General features: G+C 31.4%; 1 protein-coding gene across 4 annotated transcripts in view; it reads left to right on the forward strand.

Moving 5' to 3' along the window:
• The window catches only part of LOC124368909 (aminopeptidase N-like), a 68,256-nt gene that overhangs the window by 11,749 nt on the left and 29,113 nt on the right, over window positions 1–27,394 (forward strand). Inside the window, exons 1-7 of one of the 4 annotated variants that reach the window (XM_046826439.1) lie at window positions 1,950–2,446; window positions 7,519–7,683; window positions 12,645–12,935; window positions 14,428–14,611; window positions 23,053–23,128; window positions 23,273–23,353; window positions 26,076–26,160. In XM_046826439.1, the coding sequence (XP_046682395.1) occupies window positions 1,965–2,446; window positions 7,519–7,683; window positions 12,645–12,935; window positions 14,428–14,611; window positions 23,053–23,128; window positions 23,273–23,353; window positions 26,076–26,160 (1,364 nt within the window). In that variant the 5' untranslated portion in view covers window positions 1,950–1,964. Of the gene's footprint in view, window positions 1–1,949; window positions 2,447–7,518; window positions 7,684–12,644; window positions 12,936–14,427; window positions 14,612–23,052; window positions 23,210–23,272; window positions 23,354–26,075; window positions 26,161–27,394 lie in introns of those variants that run through there. The other 3 variants (XM_046826437.1, XM_046826440.1, XM_046826438.1) reach the window with 3 other exon arrangements.

The raw sequence follows: 27,394 nt of genomic DNA on the forward strand, positions 1-27,394 counted from the left end.
TCCCAACTTTGCTCTTCCTTATAAAGCATTCTAACTAATCTTCTACCCAATAATCAAAATGAAAGCCACTTAATGGTTAGTCCTCAGAATAGTTTGGATCCTGCCAAGTACCAGCTTCCTAAATTTGTACAATGTGTCTTCTGTATTCTATACAAATGTATAATATTTTGACTTGTCTATTTTATACAATAACGTGATTGTCTATTTCTGTCTTCTATTCAAATACATACGTCTCTGATATTCAATGAATTCAGTCTACAGTACTTCTTAGTCAAAGAAAAACAACATTTTAGATTGTCATAGAGGTGTCTAACAGGTAGTAATCAGATGAAGGGTGACACCTATCTGATTATTAAGATATGATAACATGTTCTGAAAACTCTAAACTTAAATCATCAATAGTTTAAATAGGTCAGACATGTAATGCAGTGTTGTGTAGGAACATCATTGTCTTCTGAAACAATAAACCTTAGAGTTTAAGCAAAGTGCTGGCTTCAGATTTAAAAATTAACAGAATCTTGCACTATACTTCTATCTGAGTAACAAAAAGTAGTTCATTTTGATACTGAAGGTGGCTAATTTTGATAAACAAATTGGTACGGTACATAAACGAACATAAAGTTTACCAATTTATCACAAACTAAAAAATTGACATTTTCATTTAACTTCCCATCAATTCATTATCTATGTTCACTTGTTCAAAACATCCCATTTAGAAGTCAAGTTCAAGTCAAGTCACATTATCTTTATTTATATTATGCACATGGGTACAATAAACAGTGTCAACTACAACTAAGTTACTTTAATAATAAAAGTAATGAGAGTTTCATAACAACATCATTGTATAAAGTGTTTGTAATGGATTAAATTCTTTTTTTATTAAATATTCTTTTAACTTCAGTTTAAACTTCTTGAAATCTTCAATACTTGTTACTATTTTTGGAACTGATTTCAGAAATTTTATTCCAGCATAATACAGTTTTTTGTCAAATACTCTAAATTATGCTTAGGTAAAACTAATTCATTCTTATTCTTAGTGTTATAAGAATGGTTTTTCACAATGGCTTTTAAACTAGATTTACAAGTCTTGACATACATAACACATTCTAAAACGTAACGAATATGCACTGTTAAAATGTTCAATTCAGTATAGTTATTTTTAACAATTTCCGAATTTTCAACACTGTTTACGGTGCTCTTTTCTCGAATATAAGAATTTTATTCAAGTTTTGGTTTGTAGACCCTCCATACAGATAATTTCGTATGCAAAATAGGATTGCACGTGAGCATAGAAAACCATCTTTAAAACTGGAAAACTGCACTTCCAAAATTTATACAATTAACTATCTGCTCAATGTGCAAATCTCAGCTAAAGTTCTTTTCTATGACAAGACCTAGAAATTTTGTGTTATTAGTCTGCTTGGTCTAAAATCTTCTCATATATGGTTAATCCCAATGCACGTTCATGACTAAAATGTCTAAAAATATTATTTATCAAAGTAAAGTTTACTTCCAATAACTTATTAAGAATGACTTCTGTGGTCTGTAAAAATCAATATTGAAACAAAAGATTTACTTTTCCAACGTTCTCTTTATGTTGGCAATTATTTAGTCAAACGTGAAGTTGTCAGATAAGTTTGTAAATTTACAGACATTACATAATACAAGTTTTGATTCATATAAGGAAAACATTAAAACATATATTTGGATTATGTGGCAAACATTTTTGTACCATTGTTATGTCAAAAGGTCATTCATTGTTCACATTTAGCAAGAAAAACAATATCAGCATTGCAGGTGGACATATTTCCATGAATAAGGAAACTTAATCTTTAATATTCCATTGTGGACAAAATTAAGGTAATAAGTTATGGTTAAAACAAGTAAAGATAAATCTTATCTTTCAAAGATAACATAATGAATAAATCCATGCTGTCTTTTTGCGGCTTTGCGCAGTCAGTAAAATGTCTTTCCTAGAGCAGTTTGTTATAAGTTGTATTTTTTTTCAATCATTTATTTGTATTGATGGGTTTCTTTTCAAGAATCTGGTAATTGAAGATAGCAATACAACATCTTATGTTTTACCCAAAACTTTAAAACCTACGTTTTACAATTTGACCCTTCAATCTTTCCTACATAATAGCACATTTAAAGGTGTAATAGTAATCACGGTTGATGTTCAAGAGGAAACTGATGTTATAATTTTGCACGGGAACATTAACTCAATTACACCCACCAGAGTGGTTGTCGAGTCATCACACCAGCAGTTACAAGTTGTAATTGAAGAATGTATAATAGATAACAAATATGAATATCTTAAATTTCCCTTGGATAATCCTCTTAGAGTACAGGAGAATGTAGTTCTTACTATTTCGTACAATGGAATCATGAGCTCCAATATGCTTGGTTTTTACCTCACTGCCTACAACACTTCTATATCGAATCAGTAAGTCAATTTTAACATATATCATATAAATAAGTAAATGCTTAATGTTTTTGTATCATTACTCAAAACGTCAATGATGTTAGCTATATATGATTTGGGTGCAACAAGTACTTGACTCTAAAATGTCATGCTTTAATTATAGAATTTTAGTTTTGAGAAGTTATTGTTCTTTGATAATAATGGCATTTTTACAAATGATTTATTTGTGGTTTAGTTGTATGATATTAATGTTATATTTGTTCAAACCATCAAATGCCTCCAGAAAAAGTCATGCACTAGCATTTCCTCTATAAAAGTACAGTACAATGTTTAGAATCTTTTTTTAAAATTGTAGATCAACTGACTAAACAGAACTGTTTTTTTCCACCAAACGTTGGGATAGTTAGGCTACATATGTCACATGTTTGAATCTCTTACGAGTGTATTGTGTTTCTTTACAAATTTATTTATTCTGCTATTTTCTCGTTTCCATCTTGGTTACCCATATAAGACTTATGTAAAAATATTCGGTAACACTCAGCCTAATCCTATGGATTTATATGTACCATCATTGAATTTAGTTATCCTCATATATAAATGAAGCCTCATGCACAATTTCATATACATAAGTCAGTTTGTTATCGAGATATCGTGCCGACAGACAAGCAGACAGTCAAACAGAAATGAAATATTTCCAGCCTCATGAGTGGGCTTCGCTAAAGCTCAGCCCATAAAATTACAAGTGATAGAATTGCATGAAATGAAAATTTTATTCTTTGTTTAAAGGTTATTTTTGACGATGGAAGGATTGTGAAGGAAACAGGATTTTTCCGGACATTTGCCATCGTTCAGTGAAACAAGAAAACAGTAACACTATGTTTCGAGATCTGCAATCTGATCTCTTCTTCAGGTAAAGAACTAACCTAATACATAATTACAAACTAAGTTAAAATAAACAAATCTTACTAAAGCGTTGTGGCACGCCTAAGTCAGGAATCACAACCTACATGTTGTTGTCAACTTCACTAACACTAAAGACATGCACTTAATACAAAACTATACAAAACACTAATCATTAAAAGTAAACTACGGAATACAGGTCACAATGCGTCTTCACTCGTCTACTGACCACCTACGACTGTCGCTTTAGTAAGATTTGTTTATTTTAACTTAGTTTGTAATTATGTATTAGGTTAGTTCTTTACCTGAAGAAGAGATCAGATTGCAGATCTCGAAACGTAGTGTTACTGTTTTCTTGTTTCACTGAACGATGGAAAATTTTATGACATTCTGAAAGCTGAGAATTCAATCTAGTGAGTACATTGTAATTTTCAAGTCTAAAGTTACCTTGTGATATTGTAAAGTTATGTTGAAATACTTCATATAACACTGCTTACAAAAACAACTTCACCAGAGCTCTCACAAGCTCTTATAAAAGTTTCCTAAAACTGTATTTAAATAATTATTTTCAATTTTCCCTCAACAGTTTCGTTAAATCTATGACAAACTTGAAGAAACTAAACCTAATTAACAAGTGTCAAAATGGGTTCTTAAAAGGAAATTGTTGCCACATGTCTGCTATTGTTAGTCTTATTAAGAACATTACTGACAAATAGATACTGAACGACACATCTCTGCAGTTCTTGACTATAACGAAAATATTGAAATATTTAGGGCAAGATCTTAACTCAAAAGAGAAGGCACTTGTTTGACTGAGCATCATAGGCACAGTAAACAAGTGATTCATAAACTATCTGTCAGGAAGAAACCAAACAGTTGAGATACAGACAACCGTACTAAAACCCACAAAAATGCTCCTTTAAAAACCAATTCTTGTCCTGTGAGGGGTTCCACAAGGATCTGTCCAAGCTCCATTTCTATTTTTCTTATTTTCCAGTGGTTACTCAACTCTCACTCAGAACAAGAACACAATAGAACAAGAGTAATGTATGTAGTGACACATCATTTCTAGTAAGGAACCATACTGCAGAGGTTGTCCAGCTGATAAGTTCACTGGACAAGGTTCTAAATAATTGCAAAATAAATTACATGACTGAAATCCTCACCACCACAAAAAAAAAAAAAACAAAAAAAGCAAAACACTATATGGTAATTTAACTAAAAAATTGTTTCCAAGCATCAAAGATCAATTGAAAATTTGTTTAAAACTTAAACAAGAAATAAAGAAATATCTTGATCTAGTTGTCACTGTATACATTTCAGGAATTTTTATATCAATTATAAATTAAGTTAAAGAAAAAATTTAAATTAATTTTTATGATGGCCATATAACTTATAATACACCTAAGCAGGCTAAATGTCTCTATTGTTCAAGATGTATTCTTAAAATTAATATTATTAGTAGTTTTATTGAAGTAATGTTATTCTTTTACTTGTACATATTATGGAATAACAGCATTTGGACTATAACCCTAAAATACTAGTACTTTTGTGTAATTGTTAATCTACTATATTTTTTATTTGTTTATTGTCTAGTTAATATTTTTGTTTTATTGATGCTTGTGCTAAATATTCTGTATGTTAAACACAACTGCTTTAATAAGAATATGTGACATTTTTAAATGGCTTTAGAGCGCTTCTAGGTACTAAATACAATCTACACATGATGAAAAATAAAGTAAATTGTCTAAATAAGTTGTGTATTGTAAAGTAGGTTGTTGTAAGTAATAACCTTACTCTCTTAATTTTGTTGTAGTGATTATATAAGTAACACATTTTATGATGTATTAAATAATTAAAAATTTTCTTTAAAGTATATTTTTGCTTTTTAGTATTTAATTGTGATAAAGCTAAACTTGTATAAATATATTGAATTTAATAACGTTTTTCACGTTCAATTTGGATTTAGATTTCCATATTTTAGTATGCTATCACTAAAATAAAGTAGGCCTTCTGTATTATACCCCTATTATTATTTATTGATAAAAAGTTGTTTTGAAATTTTATTATAAAAGACATTTTATAATTAAAGTAACATATTTACAAAGTACATTTTGATCAAATCTAGATAAATCGTGCTTTACAGATGAAATGCTTAATATCTTTCTAATTTGTAAATTTTTACATGTATAAACTTAATTTCACATTAAAAGATGTGCGTCTAATAAATTTGTTGTGGAACATAAACAACAAACATATGCATTTTCATTTAAATAACCAGGGACAGAACTACATAGAGTAAGTATAACTATTCGAACTTAAAAATGTAGGTGTGTACGCTACAAGTGTATAGTTAAGTTACATAATTGATTTGTGTTGTTGCTATCTTTCAGAGATTAATGTTATCAATGAAGTGCTTAAAATATTACTTCATGAAATTGTACTGAAGGACATCACAAAATAGTTAAGCTAATTTACTGGATTTAGCTTGTAAGGTATATAAAATACAGTTATAGATTCATACCATTTTACAAATTTTTTATATATTGGGATAATTTATTCTATTTCTTATTCTGAAAGTTCTTAAGGTTTTTAATTATATTGTTAAACTTCCATGTTTGCTTATTACTGGTCTTTAGTACAATGATGATTACCAAATGTTGATGATATGCAACTTTAAATGTATTTCAAAAATTGTACATGTGCATGTGTGTGCGTGTTTGTGTGTGTGTGTGTGTGTGTGTGTGTGTGTGTGTGTGCGTGCGTGCGTGTGTGTGTGTGTGTGTAAGATATGTTTGTACTTTTTAAATGACTCCAAATAAAGATATTATGTTCTTCTTTATATATTTTTCAACTTTTGATATACCCTACACATAAACTGAATAAAATATTACCATATTCATCTTTTGTATGTTGTTTTCATTTACAAATCATACAAAATAGACAATTTCCCTCTTTTGTTAAAAGCTGTAATGAGTCCATTATCACAGGCAAGCACAAAGGATATCTAGGCAGATAAATCCTTGTTCCCCCATTGGTTTAAATAAAAAAACATGAAAAATACACAAACAACCATTAAAATAAATGCTATTCAAGTAAAATTAAGTGATTAGTCTAAATATGAAATTAAAACTTGTATTTGATTAAATTAAATGATAAATATAAAAGTTTGGTTTTGTTTTTTTTTATTTAGAATAGTGACACAAGCACCTTGTAACCTAGATGAAAGTGGATTGCTCGGTTTTGTTCTAAGTCAGAGTTGAATGAGCTATCGTCATTCCGCCAAGTCTAAAGATATTTGGCAACATTCTTATTGTGTGTGTAATTCATCATCAGAAACCAGTAAATTGGCTTTGTTTCGAGGATTTTTTATATATCCTCTTCTTCAGGTGTCAAAAACATTAAGGCATTAGGTTCAGTAAGCACAAACATTTTTTAAGTAGTAAATGTATGGCAATGAAGTCACCAATGTCAAATTTGACAGCAGAACAAGTTGAAGACAAGAATAGATTTTAATCCTCAAAACATGATGTTCTATTTTTGTAACATATAAGATAACAAATCCTGTTATCTTTTTAGGTATTATTTCTTAAAATTTTAAAACAAGGCATTATGTTTTATTTGAAACAATATTTTTCAATTTTATTTTGTTCTACAATTGACCTAGTGAAAAACGTTTAGTGCAGAGTGAATATCCAGCATATTGGTGCTAAATGATTGGATAACATTTTCGAAAGGATACAAATAAAAAACAGAAAATTTTCAGTCTTATTTACCTTTAAGGAAAAGCGGTCTGTCTGTCCCATATGAGCTACAAACCTGTGTACCAATATAATTAAACAGAATTATGAAAGGAAGAGAAGCTAAAATATAAGGTGGACGGACATTGCTGACAAAAAGTGTCTTAGTCATAAACAGAATTTGAATCTGCTGTAGTATCCATAATCCAAGCTCAAATTCCAATGGTTTTAACATTACTACCAGCTCTCTGAAGTACAGTAAGAACTAGTTAAAATTGTAATAACAGTAACTGAAGTTGAGTTATATGTGTTGGTACTATACATGATTGTATGGTTCTTTGACTGTTGGGTTATTTTGGATTATATTATTTTGTTATGTGTATTTATTTGTTGTATTTTGATTTAACATATGATTGGTTTGTACATAGAATTGAACAAATGTTTGTTTTCCAGACTTATGGGAATCACACAGTTTGAGTCTACATATGCTAGACGTGCATTTCCTTGCTTTGATGAGCCAGCATACCGTGCTCCATTCTCCATCAACATTTTGCGTACTGCTGACCAGATCACTATGTCCAACATGAATATAAAGGAAAGTACCCTAGACCCTACCACGTAAGTACTTATAACTTCAATCAATCAATTAAATATACTTTATTACATGTTCATCAAGAACAGAAATTGAGTCAATTTTACAATAAAATTATTGATTTATATTCAGTCTATTCATATTGAAGGAACTCGTTTGTTGAATAGAAAGGCAGTTCAACCAGCCAGGTGTGGTGTCTTGTCTTCAGTTTGTTCCCATTTATTGGTTTTAGGTTTCTTGGCAGGTGGTTGAAGAATTTTATACCTTTATACATTGGTTCTTTCTCATATTGTGTTAGGCTGTGTGCTGGGTCACTGTAGAGTTGAGGACTACATGTGATGTGCGTGTGTAGATCACAGCCTCTCACCATGTTTTGTACATCAGCATTCATCACAATTTCTTATATATATAGAGACCAACGAAGGTAAAAATTCCAAGTGACTTAAAGGCTTTTCTGAAGGTGTCTAGTCTCTGGAGTCCAGCCAGAATCTAATTACCTTCTTTTGCATAAGTAAGATTCTTTGGATATTTGTTTAGGAGGCTGCTCTCCAGATAGCAAGGTCATATCTTATGTGGGTTTTGAAAAGTGCAAAGTACAATGTTTTTGTTGGGTCACTTATGTATCTTCGACTTGTTTGAGTGCGTAGACACTAGTCCATAGGATTTAGTGTATGTGTGTGGTCCAGGTTAACATGCTATCAAGGGTAATACCTAGGAATTTAACTTTGTTTTCCTGTGCGATTCATGGAATCTGCAGCACCTCTTGATTGAGATACCCAAAACCTATTGTTCTTGTGTAGTGGAGTTGAGGACCTAATGGGGGGGGGGGGTTACCACTAAAAATTGTCCATACCTCCCGGTCAAGCTGGGGTACAGGAGTACCCCACTCCCAACCGGTATATGTTAAATGCTAATAATATTAACAATTGTAAGTTTGACAGCCACCTGAGAGCATTATTACTATTCTTCTTATTTTAATGCTATTCTACATAAGCAAAAACTACCTTATTATTAAAAACTACGATATTACCCTTTTGGAGACCGCTGATAACACAAAAGAATTTCATGAACATGATGCTCTATTAATGAGAATAACAAAGGCTCAGGAAAATGCCTATATCTTAAAACTATTAGACACATCCTCCACCTAGAATTTATACATTCTAATATGAGCTTCCAGGATACATATTTTTTACATACATATCACAAATATTTTATTTGAAAATATTGGCATGTATTTGGATTACGTAAATAATATATATTTACATTTAAACTTTTTTTTAATGTTGAACTATGTCAACCCTTATAAAAATATTGGGATATAAATTGATATATGTATTTTTATGTAGGATATATTTACTGTGTATACAACTACTCAAATTTGTATACATGAAATTAGTAATTGTGTTTCTATTTACCACAGCTGAGCAGTTGAGGTTTCATTGCATGGACACAGACGCAGCATACACTCGGTGATGAACAAATATAGACATACAAAATATAAACTTCAAGTTAAACAAGCTTCAGTATGTTGGTGATTTACAAAGCACGATATTTCGTTGCTTTGGTTGTGTAATTTTGGGTTTTCATACACAAAGTGTGACAGAAACGCTTTACAGCAAACGGTTAATAACTATTGTAATAATTAATGAACTTACACGAATATAAATCAACGAAAAATAAATATAATTTGTTTTTTGGCGATTTTAATTTCGTGATACTAGTGATAATAAAGACTCTATTGCTATATTAGACATTCTTTTGAGTTACAGTTTTAGACAAACTATTACAGATATCAACCTGAGATCTGACAGGGGAGTGCAGTGTAGGCAACATATTTGTTAATCTTTCTCATAACAAATTAGCCTTTTATTTAGCAGCTTCTTAGAGAAAGTATGCTGAACCTGAAAATTAAAAGTTATAATTTTTAGTAAGAAAAGTATTTAAAACATTGCAAAATGAAAATTGGAATAAAGTGTTCAATGAAAGTAAGACAAATCCATTATTTTTATAGCCAAAGTTGTTTAATAAAAAAATTAGTAATTAACAGACGAGAACTTCAAGATGCTTATATTTTATATATCAATGGCCTACAAATTAAATATATACTCGTACAATAGGTTTAAAAGTTTGAACAAAAACTTATTGCTAGAGTAAAATTTTGCCATGCCAGGGGCTTGATTGACAACCCTTTGAAGGTAACCTAGAAAATTATCACCAATTCTATTTTGTTATTATTATTTATTTATATTTTATTCCTGTAATTTATGTAAACAAAACTTGTTCTAGTGTGTAAAATAAAACATTACCAACTTCAACTCAGATATTATTAAAATTACCACGATATTTCTTTAGTTTGATTGTGAACATCCAGTTTTGTGAACATTGAAGTAAAATAAACTAAATGGGTTATTCCATAAGTTCAGATATATCAGAATTCACCACCAAAGGGTTTAAAGTTAATTATTTTATTTTTATACATAGGTCAACTATAAACCATGTTTTGATGAGCATCTAATTTTGTATACATCTTACAATATTTTGGTTGAAACAATACCGGAGAAGTGTAACAGTAACAGCGAGTAAAATTTAATCAATTTTAAAAATTATAATATTTTTAAATGGTAAAATCAGCAATCTAGAGCGTTTGTACTTTTATTTTATTTTTTTTAAATACTAACACTATTGGTATTCATTAATAACACAAGTCACTAATACACAACTAGTGTCAACAATGAAAGCGATGAGAGTTACACTAAGACTATCACAAATTAGCCGTTCAGAGAAATGACTGGTAGGCATTCATTGCCATTGCTTGTTGTCTGTCATGCCCAAAGTGCTTGTAGTGAGGTATGTATTATATTTGTTAATCCATATGGGTTGCAGATGGACTCGTCATTCAGAGAAATTACTAAGCATGAGTCTTGTGTTTTACTGTATGTAAGCTGTTATAGTTCAAGTATCAAAACAAATACAAACGAAACTGAACTATGGTACATTTTTCGTCTACAAGTATACTTTCAGTTTAATGCTAGTTAAAATATACCTTGTGTATTCGTATCAATGGAAGGAAGTTTACACCCCCTCCCCCAGATACGCCTATGATAGTAGTCCTGAGATGTAATGGCATGTCATTAATGGACAAGATGAAGAGCACCGGTCCCAGTACAGAGCTATGTGGTACTCCTGGGGTTATTAACAGTGTACTAGATTGAATATTTGTCATAGTATTTTTACTCTGTGTTATAGTTCTACCAGCTGATGTTGTCCAGTTAAGTTGATTTCCAGCTGATGATGTCCATTCTTTAGCCTTTCCAGATATGCCTAAAGCCTCAAGCTTTTTGATGATGAGATTGTGACTCAGGCAGCCAAAATCATTATAGAAATCCAGGAAAAGAGCAGTGGAATTTTTTTGCTTTCAAGGTCATCTACTACAGTTTCTATAAGTTTAATCATCGCAGTTGTTGTTGATTTGCCCATAGTAAAATCATGCTGGGTGTTTGTGAGTAGACTTTGTTTGTTGCAATACATCATTAATCTCTTAAGAACTATTCTCAGAGCTCAGAGAAGGTTAAGACGAGGGAGATTGGTCAATACCTGCTTTATCTGTGTAACCATTTGTTCTATTTTGGATATTTTCATGTCTGATGGGAATTTGTTTCAATGATTTGTTCAAATGATTTATTAAATATTATCACCACTGGAGTGCTGAGTTCATTAACACTGTATTTTAGGAGTTTGAATGATATTTCATCATTACCTGATGATTTCTTAGATGTGTGATTTCTCATTACTTCTATTACTTCTGCTTCATTTGTACAAGAGTGGAAAGTGTATAATAATGGGTATTGGTGTACCTTTTGTTGTTACAATTTGTTTTCCATTATTTTTATTTTAGTATATTTGTAATAAGACAATGGATGTATAAATTAAATTTTCATATAACCTTATAATTTTGTAAACTTATTTGTTTATATTTTGTAAAAACGAGCATACCATGGCCATCAAAGCTTCTCCTATAGTTTTCAACCAAATGGATCAAATTAAATGAGAATTACAATATGTTAACTACAAAAATAGCTTTGTAAGGATAACAGGATCTTGGACATTTGTAATATTTTATACTACCAGAATAAAATGCTACATTTCGAAGATTGGAATCTTTCCTCTTCTTCAGCTATCAAAAAACAATACACAGGGTTTAGCAAGCACAAATAAATATATGAACTCACCAAAGCTGTATCCTTGGAAAGGAAAAGATATTTAAAAACTGTTTTGTGTCTTGTAAAATTTTGATAAAAACAGTGGTTTATTAGTTGTCATGAAACAAAAATTAAATGGCTGCCATTTTAAAAATATTAAAACTTATTTAAAAATATTTTTATCTGATATAAAATTACTTTTTGACATAGACCCATTTACCAAGTTTTGTAACAATTATAATGATAATAACAAAAATACAATTGTTAAAAAAAACAAAATGGTGTATAGCTGCTAAACAAAGTAGAAATTGGAAAAAATATTCTTAATTTTTAGCTTAGAATCTCACATAGAAGAATCTGAATACTCATAGCCAGCCCAACCTTTTTTGTTAAACTCTGTATTTTTGTTAAAAATAATCAATATTGTTTTTGTTGATAATACTTAATCATTATAAACACACACACACACACACACACACACACACACACACACACACACACACACACACACACACACACATGTGCGGTCATGTGTGTACTATAATAGTAATGACAACTAATATGTTTGTCCTCTTGGGCAAACTTTTTAAATAGCACAATTCTATTATGTATAAAAACATACCAAAAACGTAAAGATAAATTGTAATTTTTACTATCATATAATATATATATATATATATATATATATATATATATATATATATATATATATATTTTCAATACATATTTTATAATAAAACATCATACCATACTATTAGTTATTTTCTAACTCTGGATTTTTTCAGGAATATGACACTAGATGTGTATGAAGTAACTCCATCGATTCCCACCTACCTTGTTGCGTTTGGGGTGACTGACAATCAGTTTGGAGTTAAATCGGACGATAAAGCGTTTAAAGTGTTTGCACGTGAAGCAGCCATAAATGACTCTACCTATGTGGTACAGATGGGCCAGTCTATTTTGGACACCATTGGTACTTTTGTAGGAGTTCCATATCCTCTGCCCAAGATGGATGTAGTAGCAGTGCCTGACTTTGATGCTGGAGCGATGGAGAACTGGGGACTTACAACTTACAGGTAACTGAATTTACAAACTATTACAATTTGAAATGGCTAAGGTGAATGTAATTCCTTTTAATTGTAATAAATAAAAATTTACTGCTGTAATGAATAAATGTGACACTAAACAATAATTGCACAGTTGTGTCATTGTCTGTTATTCCCATTGCCAATAATTTCTTATATCGTAGTTAGTAACTTTGCTAATCATCTGATTTGACTTTCTACAATCATCTCAGTGGTATTACTTTATCTGTTACTCCCATGTTCATTAATTTATGTGATTAAACTTAGGTTTTATGATCACCCGATTTATTCCTCTTTTTTCATCCTCACAGCGATATATTATCTGTTAGTCCTATTCAAAATAAAACAAAAATGTATTTATTAGTCAATATAACAAAGCACCTATTCATCCTGTCATAGTTAGTGTCCTCTAATTCTCAGTGACAGCACACATGACTGTTCAGTACTCCCACAGCAACAATCTTGAGGTAAACAAGGCCAAATCTAAGCATCTTGTCATGGGACGCAAATAAGAGGAGGTGGGATTGCTACCATACCTTGAAACTGTAGATGAAGCAAGTACCAGGGTGTTACAATTGACATAGACCGCAAATGGACCACACATGTTGACAATCTCTGTAACAAGCTTGCCAAAGGACTCTATGTTGTCAAAAGAATTAAGGCGATAACTGATACAAATACAGCAACAACTGCTTACTAGGCTGTTTTTGACTCTCATCTTAGGTATTGTCTTTCAGTATGGGGCAGTTCAAGTATGGCAAATATACAGAGACCACTTGTTCTCCAGAAAAAGTGTATCCGAGTTCTGGCAGGCTTGCAGCCCAGATACTTGTTGAAGAGCCTTTATTAAGCTCAATATTATCACTGTAGTGTCTCTCTATATACTACAAGTGATAATGTATGTACATCATGCAGCAGAGACCTGCATACATATAACACACGCTGGGCTGCAAACTTCAATTTACCAGCGCACACAGAATTGCACTGTACTAGGAAAAGCCATCTTACATGGGAGATACCATCTAGTAAGTTGTTCAACATCCTGCCTGAAGAAATAAAACTACAGGAAGAGAGCATCACTTTCAAGAGGGAGCTGAAGATGTGGTTGGTGAAGCACCCATTTTTCACCATTGATGAATTCACAAACTGGATTTCTTAATGGGATTTGGAGGTTTGGACATCTTGGTGAATTTGACCTGTACTTTTTTCAACTCAATTCCATAAAATTTTGATGCCATTGTAATTCTCAAAGAATGTACAAATAAAGACCTTATTGTCTATAGTATATGTGTATATTTCTTACTCCTCAACATATTCTTCTTCTGTCCAGTTATTTAAAAATGTATAATTATGCACACTTTGAATTGAAGTATAAATCTAAGATCTAGCAATGTTTGCATTATGAGCTAAGTATAAACTTGTCACTGGTTGATTGATGAAAGACATTGAATGCTAACTAGTACTTTCTCTTACTTTGTTTCAGGGAGAAATACGTACTGTATAATTCTGCTAAGAACAGTTTAAGAGACAAGTTCGGTGTGTTATCAGTTGTTGCTCATGAGTTTGGCCATCAGTGGTTTGGTGACCTGGTAACCCCTGACTGGTGGAATTATGCGTGGCTCAATGAGGCTTTTGCTACTTACTTTGAATACACTGTTCCAAATGAGGTATGTGATTGACCATAACTTTGTTTCAGCTCACTCAAACTAGGTTATGCCCCTCCATTAATAATGAATGTACAAATATGAATGTTAAGTGGGGATATACGTTTTGAACATGTACATACATGTATTTCAAACTGTATTCCATACAACAATAAATATCAGTTAAAATATTTTTCATTTATATTCTTTATTATATAAAATGTCTAAAATACTTCTTATATGTTTATCTCAATCAACTAACGCAACTTTTCTCAACTATCATGCCTTTAAAGATTATTGGAGTAACCGTGCATGCTCTCAGGATAAAAGGTGTTGCACAATTTGTCTTCATTAACAATACAATAACACCATAATTTTTCAGGCACTATCATTGTTTCAACAATAATTGTATTAGTATGTACTGTGCTAGATCTTTATGACAATTAGTGCTAATTATCTATTAAATGTTGATTAATTAATATGTTTGTTAACAATTATACATTATAGAAATTTTCCCTACTTCAAGGTGAGTCCATGCTAAAAAAAACGTTTTTGAAGTCTCACTTTTTAGTTTTATACTATCCAGAATCTCATCTTTTCAAAGATGCGCTTATTTTTTTCTATCTTTATTAAAAGTTATTGAAAAACAAGTTTATGGTGATAGAGGCAAGAGCTGGTAGCCCGCCGCTGTAATAATTTCAAAGTCAAATTCTTTTATTGTCATCTGACTATAATACATAGCATTGACAAAGGTCAAATCAGTGAATATTTGACATAAGGGTTGGATTCTAAAAAGCACTTGCATACAAGTGTAAGCTATATTAAATATCAGATATGATAATTACGTATCAGAGTACTACTATTTGACATACTGGGCAGTTGGACATAATACTTTCGGACGCTGTAACATTCCGATTGGACTAAAAATGCTCTAAGGCTCATCCGAAACGAAACCACACCCGGCTCTGACCTAAGCTGTGGTAGAAGGGCATTAAACAATTTAATAGCAGTGTAATAAGTATGTCTTTCAAAAAATGTAGTATTGTGCTTCAATGACTAAAGATCTGCAGTTTCAAAAATTGTATCTGTTAGTGTTCGTAGGTTGAAATATGTTCTTATGTTTATTGTAAAGAGTTAGGGTGTTAAGAATGTAGATACCAAAAAATGTCAAAAGATTTGAAAAAAAACTCCTCTACAGGAATCAGATTTGTTCATTCCAAAAATCAGCCTAATTTAATTGTGCAAGCGAAAAATTTGTTTCATCTTGGTAGTTTCAGCACCCCATATTGTAATTGCATACAAATACGGATATATACAGCCAAAAGATGCTGTGAAGAGGACATTGTTGTCAGCAAACTGTGCAAGCCTCCTAATAACAAAGATACTACTGTTTACCTTACCTTAATATTTACCTAATCGATATGTATTGAGAAATCAAGGCGAGAAACAATAATAACTATAAGGGAACTAGTGCAATGGCTTAAATCAATTTCGTCCAAGCCTACAAGTAATCTGAAAGCATTTCTATCAGAATTCCTCAACTGAAATTCAATGAACACAGTTTTAAAGTGTTGTCAGCAAACAAACATAAATCAGTACAAATCACACTTCAAAAAATCATTAAAATACAATAAGAAGAGAATCGGCCCAAGGCCCGATCCTTGGGGACCTCCAGAGCTTACAAGAATTTCCTGTAATTCCTGATGAGAAATTTAGCTCCTGTTATCTACATAAGAAATTTGAACGGTTTGTGTTCTACCTATAAGAAAAGTGGAAATCCAATGAAAGGCTTTGCCTCTAATTCCAATATGGTTAAGCTTGTTTAAGAGCAGCCTATAGCTGACCATATATAAGGCCTTACTTAAATCTAAAAATATAACACACCATGTTTGTCATCATCCAGAGCTTTTGAAACATTCAAAATGAAATGGAACATAGCATCCTCGGTTGAAGTGCCTTAACAGAAACCAATCTGCTTTTCAAAAAGAACATGATTTAACGTTAAAAATGGGCAAAGGCTATCAAGGAATAGCTTTTCAAACATTATTAAAAGTGTTGACGTTATGGAAATAGGACTGTAATTATTTTTATGGAGAGTACTGCCTTTTTATGCAAAGGTTTTACAATGACCGTTTTAAGAGATTTGGAAAACTTACTCTGGTTTGCTTCTCAATATATCACCTCTATCCGGCTCAATATTAGGTACACCATCTACAATTTTATCTACTGAACCAATAAAAAAGAATTAAATTGCTCAGCAGAGGCAAATCTGGGATCAACAGGCAAACGTTTGAATTTATTGCTAATAAACTCCCATGCTGCTCTGCAAGGATTTGGAGCCTCATGAATGTACAAGACATTAGTCTTAGCAGTTTTTAGTCTAAGACAGTAATCTTTCCTTACCACGCAACATAAGGAGAACATGGGGTGCATTCTTAGATACAAAATTATAAGGTCCTTCATCCTAGAAATTTCAGTGGTATACCAATCTTTAAACTTAGGCTTACAATTTTTACCTGCCCTAAACCCATTAACAGTAAGCTTACTGCTTTTTGCCTGGACAGGAAAGTAACTGTCAAAATTAATACAACACTTTTAAATAAAGTCCACAAAAGCGTTATTGGCAGTCATATACCTGATCCGATCATATCACTCCCCCACTTTTGTTTCCAAGAACTCAAAACAATTGAATTTGTATAATTAAATATTCTAAATGTAACAAGCCTGGATGACAGAGGAGATGCACCTTCAGTATGATCACTAGTTACTGACAAAAAAAACATGCTTATGATCAGAAACCTGATCATAACACCGACATAATAGTGCCAGCTGTCAATATTAATTAAAAAGTTATCAAGAGAAGCTTGACCTCTTGTAGGTTCTCTGGTCACACAATAAACATTACGAGATCTCAGGACGTTCAAGAAATCAGGAGCTCCACCTGCAGGATTAATCAGATCGACGTTATGATCAGTTCCAATAAGAAGATTTCCTCCTAAGCTTACTAGATAGGTCAAACAAAGTTTCAAAACGAAAAAAGAACTTGAGTAGGTTATTACTGTGTGGCCTGTATATTGCCACAACAGCCATGGATAGACCAGGAATAAGTAATCCTGTAAATTCGACCTGGTGTTCTTTACAAAACTCACTTAGATTTTTAGGCCTAGTTTGCAAAGACAGTTTGTTGTTTGCAAAGACAGTTTGTTGTTTACAAAAATAGCAACCCCACCACTTGATGTACTCCTACAATAATAATTTTTAGGGTCAAGATTGACAATATTTCTGAATAGCCTTATTTCCTCTTCTACTAACCCATGTTCACAGACTGACAATATATCTATGGTCTTTTGGTCTCACAGAACCTCTAACTCGTGAATTGTATTACGAATACATTGTACATTTATTGAACATAAATTGAGTCTTTTATAACTAGGGTAAACTCAAAACTCAGGTCAGATGGTGCAGAACACACGCCTAAACTTTGTTCTTTGCTAAAAAAGTTCTAGATGCAATATGAACATTGCCCTCAGCGGCCAACGTTGCTTTGGCTCTACGAGGCTGAATAACCTCTGACAAAGATGCTCCTAGGCCAGAACTCGGCCTTCAAAATCAAACTCAGATACGCCTATCTCGACGACATTAAGTTAGACAATTTCTCTGAATTAGTATCACAAACAGACTATTATTTTCATACATACTACTATTCATATTTCCTCATTATATATGTTATGTTAGCTATCCTGTTTTTGCTGTACGTTTTTGTCTCTGTTATCTGTCATTTGTCTTGTCATCGTCATGTGATGTTTGTTTATACGATGATAAAGTGTTTCTCGATTTATATTGTTTACAAGGTGAAAGTTTATTTATTTGAGTTTTGTGAATTTTAGTTGTTGTTTCAAGTTAATATGGAAAATAAACAGAAACTCTGAAGTTGTTTGAAGTGTTATTCTAAGAGAAAGCATGTTTGTTAACCTAAATCTAGCCTTGATAGGTCTTCTGAAACTAGGCCTAACCTCAATACTGAAACTTTTCCTAGGCCTACCACCAGCACTGATATATAATCAAAAGAATGAGGTTTTAGCATATGATTGATTTGAATTCGCTTGCCGATGCCATAAATGAAATTGCAGTCGTTGCAAACACAAATTGATTTTTGAAAGGTCGTCTGTAAATGTCTGTGTTTTGTCCAAACTGTACAGGCAATAAAAGTATATTGACAATTGTAATAAAATCATTGAATTATCAATGGGAAATCTGTAACTCCTTATGACCTTTGTCTTGTGTGCGTAGCATTGGCAAAGGCCACACAGCAGCTCAGATTTTTTTGCCACTCCAAATCTTCCACCTCCTCCAGTTTATTACAAAAAACATGAGCAAGTTTTAGGCACATTAACAGAAGATATGTCAAAAAGTATGAGGAAAGCCGTAGAAGAAGTAGTGAGCCATAATGATGGGTACCGACATAACTTATGCATCACATTCGATGGTTCATGGCAAAAGAGAGGCCGTCTCTCAAAATGGTATTCTTTCTCTAATATCAGTAAACACAAGGAAAGTACTAGATGTATGTATCCTCTCAAAATTTTGTAAATGCCGAAAATGAATATGAAAATATTCATGTAGCCAGCTGTAAAGTTAACTATCAGGGTAGCTGTGGAGAATTGGAGGTCACTGGCGCCTTAGAGGTTTTTTGGTGATCAGAGCCGGAATATAATGTTTGCTACCTCAACTACTTGGGAGATTTAAAGGCCTATGCATCAATCAATGAAGCTCAAGTTTATGGAGAAGAAATAAAAATAAACAAACTTGAATGCATAGGCCATGTACAAAAGAGAATGGGGGAACGCGTTTATTCAAAATAAAAAGTATGTTAGGTAAAACTCCTTGAAGGTAGTAAATCTATGTCTGTCAAAGATCGGCTCATTACTGCTGCTGTTCATCAACTGCAAAGCTATTATGGACTGGTTGTATGTTGGATCACATAAAGTGTAAGGGAAAAGAAACAAGCAGTTTGGGCTGAATTTTTCTATGTATTATCAACTAACGAACGAGCCCAAAAAAAGATGGAACGTGGTTCAAGTTCAACCAGAGTTTACTTGATAATACTGAGTATATTTCATTTGCCAAAAAGCTGTTATGCTTTCTATCAAGTCAATATTTATGGATTTGGCTGATCCTGAGCTTTTGCAAAAAATGTGTGAAGGGCAAAACACAATCCAAACAAATCATTAAACAATGCTATTTTGTCTGGGTTTTTGTGAGCCTACCAGTGCTAAAATATGGCACTTTTTAAGCTATAAGCACATTTCATGATGGTCTGATAAGTAGAATATAGATAATGCATAAGCTTAAACTTTCTCTGGGTTAAAATTTGGTTGCTGCAATGAAAAGCTTCGAAAATAAGTGACTCAAAGATGCCGAATTAGCTGCAAGTGAGCTTGAGAAGAAAATAAAAAAGGCCATGGCATTGAAGAATAGAAAGTTAGAGGACCAATTTGAGCAGGAAGAGTAGACAAGACAGCCTACAGCACTGGCAGCTATTGATGTTTCTAAGTTCACTGTCGGTTAGTACAATGATATTTTCAATCGCATTTTATCAAAAGTTTTATTTTATAACTTTGATGAAAGTTTTCTCAGGACTCATAACAAATATCTTAATGAAATTTTCATTTTGTGTTTATGTTAGTATATACCAGTCACTAGCACAAGGCTTTTGTAAAATTTTTATTTTTGAGCTTATACAAACATTTATAATTTAAAAACCTGAAATTTAAGGACAACTTTTAAAAACTTTGTACAAATTAAAATACAAAATAAAAAATATTGTTGTGTCAGTGACTAGAGTATTATATGATTAATAAAAATTACATATAATTAACATTAGGGAGATAGGTGCACGGACTCCCCCTAAATTTGAGTTACTTGATAGCTCACTTGACATTACTTTTGTCATAGTTTTAACAAGTATTTTATAGTATATTTGTACAAAAATACATTGTAGATTTAAAACATTTGTTAATTTAATTACTTTATTAATTATTTGTTAAAAATATTATTGTGATGGATGATTTGAAAGGATAGTAGGATTTGAAACATTTGCCATCATTATAAGTTCATAAATGTCCAAAATCCTGTTATCCTTTTAAGTTATTAGTTTACATGTGTTGTGAAAATACAAATTAAAGCTTAGTTCTTAGGTATATATGACCAGTGTCAAAACTAACATATATGTTTTCTGGTTCACACTGCATCAAAATATTGCTTACTAAATTCTTGAAATATTTCAACCTCCCTAAGGAGAGCCATTTCAGTTAACAAATGTTAAGCCATGAACTTGATAATCTGTTTTTGATTTAACATCAAAAGACACTCTATTACTTAAAGATTGCTCTCCCCAGTGATGTCAAAATTGTTTAAGAATTTAATTGTGTAAGCAATGTTTCAACGCAATGTGAACCAGAAAACTTACATGTTAGATACAGATCTATTCTTGATTTATTGCTCTTTTTTTAGCTAATTATGTTTCAAAACATAATATCTGCCTCCTTATGGCATTTCAGTCTTAAATACATATTTTTATTGGATGATTCATTGTAAGCTTTAAATAAATTAGAATTTGCTTAAATATCTTGATATGTTTAATTTATTTTTTTTAACTGAAATAAATTATAATTAATATAGATAGTAATATTGTTAAAAACATTAATGTTAACATATCATAACACATCTGATTGAAACCTGGAATATATCATAGGAATTAAAAGATTAAATTACAATATATTTTGTTGTGAGTTTCTATACATTACCTTAGCAGATAAAATGCCACTGATAAAAGGTCCTTCTGAATTTTTTTAAGAATAAAGAGAGGCCAACCAACCCCCTCTGATTTACTAATAATGTCATGCATGTTCAAAGGTAGCTTGATAATCATAAACCTCATACCTTTCCTTGTAAAATTTTGATTAATCTTACAATGAACACCAAGATGTAATGGTTGTAAAGAGTTAACTTTTCAGATTAATGAGACTGTTTACCAAGTGTATGTGGCTTTCACAACTACCGTCGTGTACCCAGTCGGGTACACACGGGGCTATCGTCTTGGTGATTTGTTAAATTTGATCCCGAGCCTAAATAAACACCTCAGACTATCATGTACCCTGTCGGGTGCACGATTGCTTAATTTTTAAGGTAAATTAATTTTGTTATGTAGCCCCTGGGGTGCATGGAGAAAAATTGAAAAAAACATATGGAAATAGTTTTGTTTGTGCAGAATTGCGAAGCCTATATACCTTTCTTGTTACACTTTGATGTTTAATTTAAATAAAAGGATTACGGTTTTATGCCATTATTATCTTGTTATCAATACGTGTATTCTACGTACCTGTTCAAGTACCTCTTGGTTGCTATCAAAGCCACAAAGATTGTGATATCAACAGATGAGCTTATTATATAAATTATCATCAAGTTAAGAATGTGATTGCTTGACATCATCTTCTAAGAAAAGGAAACTAATTAAAGAACCAACAAATTTTTGAATCAAATTTTGAGTTTTAATTCGGTCATGGGTCAAATTAAAATCAATGAAGTGTAGTTAATAAAGGGTACCTTAACCCTCAAAGTGGTGTACAAACTTCCTGTAGTAACAGAATGTTTAGATGAACCCTTCATGTTATTGTTCACTTTGAGATTTTTTCAAAGTAAGATGACCAGACTGATAGACAGGTTTAAGAACTGCTATTTCAAATGATTATTGTCATTATATATACATTGACAAAGTGTTTATTAACAATAGAAATAACATCCTTTAAAGTAAGTTGAAATCTATAAACATATCTTTACAGTTTTTATGTTTTTGTTTATAAAATTGGGGGTAATGGGTATTTTTTATCTGTTAACTGTAATAAGTGTTTATACAGAGTAAGAAACCGTGTTCTTTTTCAAATGTATGGTTATTTATTATTATTATATTTGAAATAGTAAAGAGTTGACATAAAACAATCATATTAAATAGAAAACTGTTTTTATGAATATTTATCACAGTTAAATAAACAACATTTAACTAATTGCTATTTTACACAAAATCTTGTACTTTAGTAACATGGTATTTGTTTGCTGTAATATTGGTTTTGTTTTGGTATGCCATATGTCCAATATATTTCAAAAATGTTTTTACATAATTATATAATACATTTCATAGGGATAGAGTCAAAACAATTTTAATGGATTAATTTAATGCATAAAAGGTTACCAGGATCCGAATTTTTCAGCAATCTTCTTTTAAAAATCAAACTCAATAGATAAATGTTCTCATTTGGATGTTTGTTTGTTTATTCAGATGGAATAGGGTATCAGTTTCTTGGATATTAATTCTCATATTATGAAATAATTGCTACCAATAATAATGTATTTAATGGAATTTAACTATAAAAGATATGGATATTTATTTTTTAAATTTGTTTGTACAGTTGGAGAAAAATTGGACAATAGGGAGCACTATGTATGTGGTGGCAGCTGTGCAGTACGCTCTGGACATAGATATAGGCAGTCCTAGGGCTATGACTTCAAATGTCTGGACACCATCTCAGATAGACAACAGCTTTGACTATGTTATATATGAGAAAGGTCAGTATGAGACACAACTTGAGACTAAAACATTACATTTTGTTGTTGGGATATAAAATATAGGCAGTCCTAGGGCTATGACTTCAAATGTCTGGACACCATCTCAGATAGACAACAGCTTTGACTATGTTATATATGAGAAAGGTCAGTATGAGACACAACTTGAGACTAAAACATTACATTTTGTTGTTGGGATATAAAATATAGGCAGTCCTAGGGCTATGACTTCAAATGTCTGGACACCATCTCAGATAGACAACAGCTTTGACTATTTTATATATGAGAAAGGTCAGTATTCTACACAACTTGAGACTAAAACACATTACATTTTGTTGTTGGGCTATAAAATAGAATTGTTTTAGGCTATAGAATAACTTGCTGCATTCCAAAATTTGACTACTAAGGTGAATCAGATATAAGCAGTATTGTGTGACTAGTACAGTGATTGAATTTTTTCCCATCACTCAGGCCTACATCGGTGGATTAGGTAAGTGAGCAGGCAGGTTGGGAGTAATAGATGAAGTCCTGTCTCCATGAGTGTTTTCCCTCCCAATAGCCTTGGCCAAGGCTGAGGTTGTTTCATGCAGTGGTTATTACGACATTTCAGTAATGTTTTAGGAACTTCTAACAAGTTTCACCAAAGACTGTATGAAAAAACCAGATATAAAACCCACTTTTATCAACTTCCTTGTTGACAGAAAAAATAGTATAAGAGAAAGAATCGTAACTTTAAGTGTCTGCAACCCTCAGTAGTCTGTCAAGTCATATGTGGACCAAATGGAGAGATGAGTTTGGCCACACATACACCTTGTTACAGCCACCATGTTTTATTAGTTTAAATATTTTAGACAGACCTATTAAGGAATAACAGATATCAGGGGTACCTAAAAGAAGGCATCATTATGCAGGTTGAGCATGGAAAATTCTTTGGGCAGGGAATTTAGATATAACACTTTAAATATAATATACTCAGTTCCTTTTTACTACGTTTGAGCAAAAAATTACGCTACTAGTTACTATTGAAACACCACATCAGTAGACTTAACTGTCAGTATAAATATCCTTATTAAGTTCATATTTTAGTAAAATTCACATTGTGGATTGTGGATAGCTGCTTTATAACACTCTCAGCAAGTCAGGCTCATAGAGTCTAATCATTTGTTATGCTCAGAAATGATGACAGCAATCGTGACAAGTTGGTAAATGAAGTGGCAGTTAAAATTGTACTATTAACAAATACCATTGTAAAAAGAATAGGAGAAGTTTTGTCCCAATTATGTGATACCATTTATTTACTTTCTGGCCCATACATGTTATAGGAGAAGGTAATGTAATGGTACTTGAAATTTAATTTTCAGTTTGAAGATTCAGTTTTTCCGAATTTAACAATTGTATTTTTTTAACATTTATCTCAATATACACTGATGTGTGTATGGGTAAAATGTTACTATACACTTTACTTTTATAAGAAAAGTAGTTAGTTCTTTATATACACAACAATTAGTTTGATATGGCAACTTTTTAAAACCACTTGAACGATTTTGATTCGACTTTTTTATATAACGTATAGACGCTAAATAAAAAGCAACAAGCTATATCATTTTAAACATTATTTTTTAAAGTTAAATGTTTAAGTTGAAAATTATTGTATAAACAATATGAATGTGATAGAAAGTTTTTTACATTCTAATGCAAAACAGATAGATTACTTTATTTATTTCTATCATTATAGTTTAGTGAGTTAGTGATTAACCTTAACAAGTTTTTATGACTATTTGCTGGTGTTATATTTGATAACATGTTATTTCTAAAAATATAATATTTAACACTGTACTTTAAACATTTTAATTATTCACTGTAACTTTGTTTTGTAGATAAATTACTACTGGAAATTTAATCTTTAGTTGAAGGTGCTTTTGGAATCAGTTGAGAATCATTTAAAATATTTCATTAGTCTCTAATAATGACCATCAATTTTGCTTATAATATGATTTTATTGAGAAGCTTTAAACATTTGTTCATTATACGAGGTCTGTTTAAAAAGATATTGTGACTTTTTTATTCCTATTGGTTATCATGGGCTTATGGTTATGACGTAGAAAACAAAGCTCAATCATCCCAATCGATGTTGCCGCACAAGTCAAGACTGAAAAAAGCTCGCCAAGTTCGGTGAAATGTGAAATGTTTTACTAACAGTTTTTTTGATTGCAGGGGCGTGGTGTATCATGAGTTCTTGCCACAGGTTAGAACTGTCAATAAGGAGTATTATCTGTAAGTTATGCACAATTGCATGAAGCAATCCGCCAGAAATGCCGGGATTTGTAGAAGAACAAAAATTAACTTTTGCACCATGATAACGCGCTCACACATCGTTGCTTGTGCGCAATGTTTTGACCAAAAAACAAATTAATGATGCCACAATTTTACTTTGAAGGGGAGAAAATTGAGATTGATGAATAGATAAATAATTATTGAAAAAATAAAAGTTGCAATAATTTTTTTACAGTCCTCGTATTTGTTGATTTCTTTAGTTGTTCTTGTTTTTTTTTCTGTTTTTAACATATTTCTCTATCAATGGTTATCAAATGTGATTTTTGTTTTTATTTGAGATACAGTTTGTCATTTCCCACTCCTAAGTTGAGTATGTTTTGAGTTATTCGTGCAATTTCAAATTAATGCATGGCTTAACAAGACCTATTCCTTTGAATAGCGGCTCACTTTCTCTGCACGCATTGCATTTCTTCTCTGAAAACATTAATCTGTACTAGGGTTATCAAGTGATTGAATTGATATCAGGGTTATAAGTACAATTTACTCATCAAAGAAATCAAATGATTTTATTTAAATCTGTTTGAATTAATTTCAGGTGGATCAGTACTCCGAATGATTGAAAACTTTTTGACCACTGATGTTTGGAGACAGGGATTGAAATCCTATCTTACGGCTAATCAGTAAGTACTTTTTGGGTAACAAATATTGTGATGCAACAATAATCCATTCTTTTCATTGTCATCTTACATTATAAAGAATTTATGTAGAAAGAGTAAAATAAATTTTATAAACACACGCAGGCACACATCCATAAAATTTTATTTTTATGGAATAAAAATTATGTATAATAAGAATAAGAATTATGTATAATTCTACAAAAAAATAAATTTTAACTATGGTATATATTGTATGTAAAATTTATTGTTATAATGTATTAATATACACTTAACTTAATATACAACTTAAATGATGCCAGATTAGTGACTAAAAGAACTTGTTCAAAACTACAATTTTAGCCTTAATATTATCATAGTTATAATTGTAGATTAGCATTAGAGTTCAGAAATATTGCCCATGGCAGTATTGAATCATACTATGATGCAATATTCTATATTCTATAAATTCTAAAAATTGAATGATTAATGCCTTGGAGATAACTTTGGTGCTTCTAAAACTATTGCAAAATCAGTGTTCAAAAATACAAATCACACTGACATCTAGTGAATCAACTAAAAATAGATTCAAGCACATAAATCTTATTAGAAAGTCCTGGAATGTTAAGAAATATAACTTTAAACTCAGAAGACGCTAAGCTCAGATCAGTTCTATTGATCCATAGCTCAGATTCACAGAGGAAGCCTTTGGATTATTTTATTAATATATATATAAAATTACTGACCTTAACAATCCTTGTTTTTGTGTTATCAAACCGGTTTTGATTTAAATTAAATCATCTTCAGTCAGGGATGGCATGTAGAAAGACTTCTTATGTTACTTTTACATCACCCGATTTGGGATATAAAATAAATTCATTGGTTTATTTAAACACTGATGACATATATTCACACCTATGTGCTGTTTTATGATGGTCAACCATCCTAACCTCGAATGAAACAGACTTTCAGTATATTTAAAGTTTAGACATGAAGTGGAGCTTTTATGTTGACACTTATTTGTTGTCATGTTTGGAGGCAAACAAATTTTTATAATTGTGTCTGTTCAATTTCATTTAGGTGTCAAATGTAATGTTACTTTGAAAATTCTTTGGATGCATGTTTAGTTATTTGTGGTTGTTTTTAATTAGATGTTCAGAAAAACTTGTAAGGTTGAGATCTTTTCTTGGAAGATATTCTATATATCGTGTTTTGAAGCTGCATCCTGTTTGACTGATGTGGAATTTTGGACAGCTACCAC

Source organism: Homalodisca vitripennis, chromosome X, assembly GCF_021130785.1.
Source record: "Homalodisca vitripennis isolate AUS2020 chromosome X, UT_GWSS_2.1, whole genome shotgun sequence".
NCBI classification, from domain to species: domain Eukaryota; kingdom Metazoa; phylum Arthropoda; class Insecta; order Hemiptera; family Cicadellidae; genus Homalodisca; species Homalodisca vitripennis.